This window comes from Belonocnema kinseyi, chromosome 10, assembly GCF_010883055.1.
Source record: "Belonocnema kinseyi isolate 2016_QV_RU_SX_M_011 chromosome 10, B_treatae_v1, whole genome shotgun sequence".
In the NCBI taxonomy this organism is placed as follows: domain Eukaryota; kingdom Metazoa; phylum Arthropoda; class Insecta; order Hymenoptera; family Cynipidae; genus Belonocnema; species Belonocnema kinseyi.
The window spans coordinates 27,143,535-27,151,061 of NC_046666.1; the positions used below are offsets into that span (position 1 = coordinate 27,143,535).

General features: G+C 31.9%; 1 protein-coding gene across 1 annotated transcript; it reads left to right on the plus strand.

Annotated features, from left to right (window-relative positions):
- The first annotated feature begins 271 nt into the window (after window positions 1-271).
- On the plus strand, window positions 272-5,730 carry LOC117182018. The gene is made up of 2 exons (XM_033375037.1): window positions 272-652; window positions 4,835-5,730. Exons 1-2 carry the CDS (start codon window positions 565-567, stop codon window positions 5,704-5,706), a joined length of 960 nt encoding a protein of 319 aa, XP_033230928.1. The 5' UTR covers window positions 272-564; the 3' UTR covers window positions 5,707-5,730.
- The last annotated feature ends 1,797 nt before the right edge of the window (window positions 5,731-7,527 follow it).

A 7,527-nucleotide genomic window follows, 5' to 3' on the forward strand; every position in this document is an offset into this window, starting at 1 on the left:
TTTTAAATAAGCCCGGGCTCAACAACACATGCGCAGTAAGGTAAAGAATCGCGTTGGTAAATAAACTGACTATGCTTCTAGTCAGCAGTGCAAGAGGGGAATTCGTTGCCCTCAAGCGCAGTAGAGGGGTAAGAGACCCCATGTAGTCGTCGGCGAATTGAAAATAGCCACGGAATCCCCCCCCCCCCCTCAGCCACAGCTCTATTTGAGTGAGCACGCTGCCTTGAAATCGATGTGCGCGTGCGCGTAGTAGGTCTGTGTGCGTTCTCACGCATTGCCCCCGAAATCTAAACGTCGCAGGAATGGTAGCCCCTTTCCCGAACTTTTCGTATCTTTGGAGCTCGATGGTATATCAAAAAAGTATAATTGAAAATTTAGTGAAACCTTTCTCTATGAGAAAGCAATACGGCGGGGAGAGGGGGTAAACAACAATAAAAAAATTTGGTGTCACTGATCCCCAGTTAAATCATTATACCACATCTCGGGACCTTTCCCCGTCAGCATCAATATTAAAAATCAAAAATTTATTTACTGCTATTTCTTCTTAAAGAATTACATCAATGCATGAGAGCGGGCTCATCCAGATCCGGCTCATCCAGAGCCAGCTCATCTACAACCAGCTTATCTCGAAGCATAGAGGAACATCTAAGTCGTAAGTTTTTATTTTTAAGTAACTCGCTACAGATATGTTAATGAAGGAAGTGAACTGAAGTTCTCTAAAAGTTAATTTTAAATTTTACCTCCCACCGTTATTTTTAAAGTTTTAATTTAATAATGCAAAGTACACCCAAATTTATAAAAAACTGAAAGAAAACCGTTCTTAGTGTTTCTCATTATCATATAAATTAGAAAATAGTTTTTAAAATACATCTGATGACAAAAGTTGCAGTTATAACATTTTTAAAATATTAAAGCTGAAAACTTTTAATTTTTGACGATACCATTTCAGAAGCAAATAAAAATCGTGTAAATTTAATTTTTGTGGTTAAAAAAGAATATTTTTGGTTAAGAATTTATTTGTCCTAGTTGAGGATAAGTAAAAGATTTTTAATGACATATGCATGATTTTAGCCCTTTCCGATGCCTATAAAGCGGGGCAATTAATCTTGATTTATCATAAATTACCTGCAAGATTACCATACATTACCAAAAATTTTCGAAAATTTCTTGAGATTTATTAAAGTGTTTAAAATTGAATTATGGGTCATTCATGGTAAGGTACCATATTTATCTGTAAATTTGCCATAACTGGCCGAAACTGTTCGGAAATGTAGTCATTTTTGAATTAAGTTTTGGGAAATGGATGTTAAGTTACCATAAATTAGCTGTAATATTACTATAGATTACCAAAAAATCTCATGAATTTGTAAAACTTTTTAAAAATGTTAAGATTGGATTTTGGGTAATTTATGATAATTTAACATATTTACCCGTAAAATTACCATAACTGACTGAACATTACCATACTAATCCGAAAATATCCATAAATTTCCGGAAATTTATAGACATTTTTAAATTTCATTTTGGGAATTTTATAATAAGTTGTCATAAAGTACCTGTAATATTACCATAAATTACCCAAAAATTTCATAAATATCCGGCAATTTACAAAAATGTTTAAAAGAGAATTCTGAGTAATTACTGACAGTTTACCACATTGACATGTAAAATTTCTATAATTATAGGAATTTTACATGTTAATATGGTAAATTATCAGTAATTTATAGACATTCTTTTAATGAATTTTAGACAATTTATGGCGATTTACCATAAATTACCTTTAATATTAGCATTAATGAGCAAAAAACTCCATAAACTTTCGGAAATTTATAGAAATATTCACAATTGAACTCTGAGAAATTTATAATAGTTTACCATTTTTACTTTTAAAATTACCATAAATGACCAAAAAATTTCATGTATTTCCGGAATTTTGAAAAATGTTTAAAATTGACTTTTGGGTAATTTATGATAATTTGCCATATTAACCTCAAAATTACCATAAATTATCAAAAATTTCCTTAAATTTTCGGAAATTTATAGATATTTTTAAAAAGAATTTTCGGCAATTTATGATAAGGTACCATAAATTACCTTTAATATTACCGTAAATTACCAAAAAATTTAATAAAATTCTGCAAATTTATAAAAATGTTAAAAATTTAATTCTGGGTAATTTATAACAATTTAACAAAGTTACCTGTAAAATTACCATAAATAACTAAAAATTTTTATGAATTTACGGAAAGTTATAGACATTTTTAAATTCAATTTCGGAGAATTTATAGTGAGTTATTTATTCGAAATCTAATATGGGCTGAAATCATGATTTTATTTCGAGAAATGTCTGAAATCTAAAATCATGGTACTGAAAATATACACTCGTCTAAAAAGAATCTCTTTGTGCCCTAGGTGCATAATATACTATTAAGTTGAGTATTGATTTCTTAATTAACATTTCTATTCCTAGTTGAAAATTGAACTACTTTGTTGAAAAATGATATTATTTTGTTCAAAATTAATCTTTTAAGTTGTAAATTTAATTATTGGGTTGAAAATTTATCTTTGTTGGTTAAGATTTCAACAATTTTGGTTAAATATATGAATTTTGTTGTAAATACGCAATTTTTATTTCTAAAATCAATCATATTTTTGTTAATAATTTAACTATCAGTGGTTATAAAATTATTTTCTCCTGATTAAACATTCACGTTTTTGTTAAGTGTAAATTTTCGTGGTTAAAGGCCAACCAGTTCTTTAAATAATCGACTCTTTAGATTGGAAGCTCAACTCTTTCGTTTAGAACTTATTTGTTCAAAAATTATTCTTTTTTGGTTGGAAATTAAAATATGAAATCTGAAGCGTTTCATATTTCATTTAGTAGGGTGTATATTTTTCAAAAATAAGTTATGCCTCTGTTATAAGGAGAAAAAAGGATGTTTAAATGCAGATTTTCAAAGAGTAATATTGTAGCACCTAAAATACAGATATTCTTGCCAAAAATTTATCATCTTTTTGAGATCTTATGCGTAAAAATATTTTTATGTTAAACAGGATCACATTCACATGTTAAAACCGTCCGAGATAATGCGCATTGCAAATTGAAATTTCGCGCCTTTAATTTACGGCTATATATTTTCAATATTACAATTATGGAATATTACAATTCTGGAACATTCCCAAAGAATCAGAATTAGCTATCCTTAAATAAAATTGGATAACGATTTTTTTCTGCCTGAAGAAGGAAACAATGATCTTAAGTTTAAAATTTATTGACACATTTCACAAAATTTGTATAAATTAAAATAAAATTTTAGTTCAAGTAACGTAAAATAGGTAGAATTTTATATTAAAATTGCAGATCATTCGTTCTCCGAATACTAACCCCCGTGTAGAAATTTCCCCGGTTGGCCCTAATACAACAAAGGTTTTGGTCGGATCCCGACCGGGCTACCCCTGGCTGGGTTTTATGGACAGGAACCGGGCGGGAGCCGGTCGGGCTACATTTTTCTTGAATCACGTAGTCTTGGGCCGACCAGTTACTGGCCAGGCCAACCCTGGTTATATCCCATGGTCGGGAGCCGGCTGGGCACTGGTCACGTTAATATTTTTGTAGAAATTACACATTTTTTAAGAGCCGTGATATTATGAAAGACGTAATTATGGATGCTAGATGGATTATTATTTGAAAATAATAATTTAAAGATTTATTAGATCACTGAAACAAAAATTAGCTTTTCTAAATTCTTTAAAAAAAAACATCAAATTTTTTCGAATAATTTAACATTTTAAATTAAACTGTTATCGATTCTGTTATGTGCAACAACATAAATTATACAATTTTTATAAACTTCTCTATATTCAGACAATGTTTAGCCTGTACAATTTCAAATTTACCGCCATATATAGCGCCTGCTATGTCTGTCGTCTGCATAGACACTCAGTAATTTTCATTTTCGAACCTGCAACGAGAATGGTCCTTGCACTCACGTCGCTTCGCCTCTTCGAAGTTGCAAATAAAATCGAGACTCGTAGTTAAAATCAACCTAATTTCAGTAATTAGTTTGAATCCCCCACTTAGTGTGCGAATAATTATTATTTTAAATTAAAAAATAGTCTTGTGTATACAATTTTTACTTCCTTCCGTCCTAACCTTAAATCACCACGTGGCTTCCAAATTGCTATGAGATTCTATCATCAGGGAATAAAATTCTACTCCAATTTTCTTGCCAGAATTGGTTCACTTAATTTGACTTTTAAAGTTCACCGTAATCTTTACGATGAGCCTTAAAAGACAAAACAAGTTATCAATTTCTCGCCTGAAGCAACATTTCTTAACCGCTTTTTGGCCGGATTCCCCGACCAGCGGCCTTTATCTGTTTTTCGTACGTATTCGAACATGAAACTTTAATTTTAAAGTCACAAATAAGTTATTAATTAATTCCTCATATGGCCATAAATAAGTAAACTCAAATATTTACAGGCGTTATTTGACATAACCATACATGTAATAACTCGGATATTTCAACTGAAAATTTTGGATGGTAGAGAGTAAATCTCCCTTTTAAAGATCTACTGATGCTATCTTTGAACATCTAGATTGTTGTCCTATAATTAAAACACAAAATATGTTAATTCTGAACATCTAGATGCTACGTTTAAACATCCATTTTTCTCCGTGTATTGTGAAAAGTTATCCTATATTTTTGTGCTGAAAGAATGTGGGTCTGTTTAATAAGTTTTCTGTTGACCGGTCATTGTTAAAAATTTTTAAAAGTTTAGTTTGCCAGTATAAAAAAATTAACTGAATATTAATTTTTTCTTGACAAATTAGATGAAGATGACATAATGCTAGACCATATTGCAATACTGAAAAACGGATATTCCTACATTGGACAGTTCAGTTATACTTACCAAGCCTATATACCCACCTGGCTGCATAAATTTCAACACAATCTACCTACCAATGAGTTTAAGGCTTTTGTAGTGCTAAATACCCGCCTACATATGGAGGCAATTATGGAATATAATCCACATGTAGAATTTATAAATTCGCCTCGTAAAATACAAGTTCGTATGCGTATATCACCGGATACTTATTATGTAGCTGACCATTTTGAAGTTTATAATATCAATGAAAAAGAGCATGGTCCTGGCCTACTATTCGGTACAGAACATTATCCAGCTAGCCACCACGTATATATTAAATGGCCAGATCGTGGCAGAGACATCATCTACAGATCTCCTATAGAAGAAGGAAGTATACATAGTAATACTATCGAGATCAAACTGATGAATGGAACTTGTTATTATGGAACGTACACGGTTCTTGTCGGCCAAGATAAAAAAGTACCCGATTTCCTACATGCTGGCAAAAGAAGCAATGAGTTTTTAGCTTTTACACTGCTACCATCCTCCTTACATTTATTGGCTAAGATGCAGAGAAACGGAAAAGTAGTCATGCCTGAGTCTGATCACATAGTCGCCCGTATGCGTTTACCACCCAAGAATTATTATTTGGCTCTATATTTCACACCGTATGATGTCGACACACGCCGGCATGGCAGTCGTGGCGTAATTGAAGGTTCATTATTTTATCCAGATAAAAACTACGTATATATTACAGTACCAGAGTATCGTAGAAGCGTAGTCTATAGGTCTCCATTACAATCTACAGAACACCAAGCACTCAGTACATTTATGTAGACCATTATTCTATAAAGATTACCTTTCTCACAATCTTTTTAACGGCAGTTTCAATTGTCCATCTTTAAATGTAGATATGCTTTAAAAAATAAAAGTTGTTATGTTTAACTGCATTTTTATTTTGTTATTAATGATATAGAGATTGGAAAATTCCTTTTTAGAGGACCATGCTGAAGTATTTGATATTAGTCCAACTTCTTAACCTTTCAAGGGGCCTTTCGATGGATGTGTTACAGGCAAAGCATATAATCCAGGCATTACATATAATTCCTAGGCATTATATATAATAGCTTCTCATTATATATATTGCATTATGTATAATGCCTGGCATGAGATAGTCAAAGTATATAATCTTGATTTTGAGTTATTTTGAGTAACGGCATTATGATTCGATGGCAAAGAACTACTGCATGGCCACTATCTTCAGTGACATCTCTTTTTCCTGATGAATTTTTCCTAATTTCATTTTTTATTTGACAAAAAAGTTCTTGTTTTTTATGTTTTTTATTTTCAGAAATACCACTCTAAATTTTAATCATTTAAAATGTTCACTAATTTCAATTATTGGCTCGATTCTAGCTGTGAATAAGTAGTTCTTACTGATTAATTAGTAACTGTTACTGATGTATCAGTAAAAATAACTGTTTCATAGCTAGAATTAAGTCACTGATTGAATTTAGTGGAAATTTTAACTAACTCAAATTTAGGGATCATTTTTTACAGATTTTCAGATTTATAAAAAAATGTCTTTAATCAGTGCAAGAATAGGGTGTCCACATTTATACCTGTGAAAATTTGACTTTCAAAGGAAAAAAGCTCAGTTTTCGAAAAAATGAAAAAAATAAGTAAATTGTATTAACTTTTTGTAAATTAAAGGTTGGTCGTCTCTTCTTTACAGGTTAAGAAATATCAATCCAAGTTTCTACTAAATATAAAATATTTTCCCAAACTATGTTCATGAAATTTTCTAGTCAGACCAAAATTCAAAAAGTTGATTATTTTCAAAAACATGCAATTTTTGTTTCTAAAAGGTCCGTAATTTTAGAGCGTAATTTCATTATTTTTTAACTAGATTTAGAAAATTTTCTTGATTAAAATTTTTAATTTGACAAAAATTGAAAATTTCCTGACCTAGGTTATTTAATAAAAGTGGAGTAAAAATTATTCACATTTAAAAATACCACGTAAGTATGTTTGGAGCATAACCTCCTCACATTAACTGCATTTTTCAGTACAAGTATAACTGATCAATCAGTTATATTATTCCAGGTATATTTAACTAATTCAATCAGTAACTTTCGTTTTACGGAGCTTTGGGTAAGATACGATGCCGACGACGCGAAGTCCACAAACTGAAACCAGAGGGCAACAGTTACTAGACGATCGCACAGAACAGCAAGCCGTAATGGCAATAAAACCTGACGTTCCTGAAAGCGTGCGCAGTGGGGGGAAGGCTGACGGTTATCGCAATGACAGCAGCGATGAGGAAAGATTCGAGAAGTCGACCAGGAAGGGGATGGTAGCGGGCTCAGGTACAGACAAGCAACGCGGAAGACCCTCAAATTTACAGCCCCTTAACAAGCTAGGCAAAGTGGTTTCGAATAGGAGTCTGGGCAAATAGCGAAAAAAGACAAGCGCGAGTAGCAGTGAAAGGGAGGATAAGAGGAAAAGAGGAAAAGAGAGGCAGTGGAAGATGACGTAGAAAGGGACAAAGATAACAAGAAAGTTAAAATTAAATGGAAAACACCAAAAAGAGAAGGGGGTGGGGGATATTTGAAACATTGGAAGCTCTCTTAAAAGGGTTTATAGGGAAAAAAGAGA

Excerpts from the sequence above, each read along its gene's own strand:
- LOC117182018 (XM_033375037.1), top strand. The coding sequence starts at position 565 with ATGAGAGCGGGCTCATCCAGATCCGGCTCATCCAGAGCCAGCTCATCT. Across the intron at positions 653-4,834 it reads CATAGAGGAACATCTAAGTC|ATGAAGATGACATAATGCTA; the intron begins GTAAGTTTTTAT and ends TTGACAAATTAG.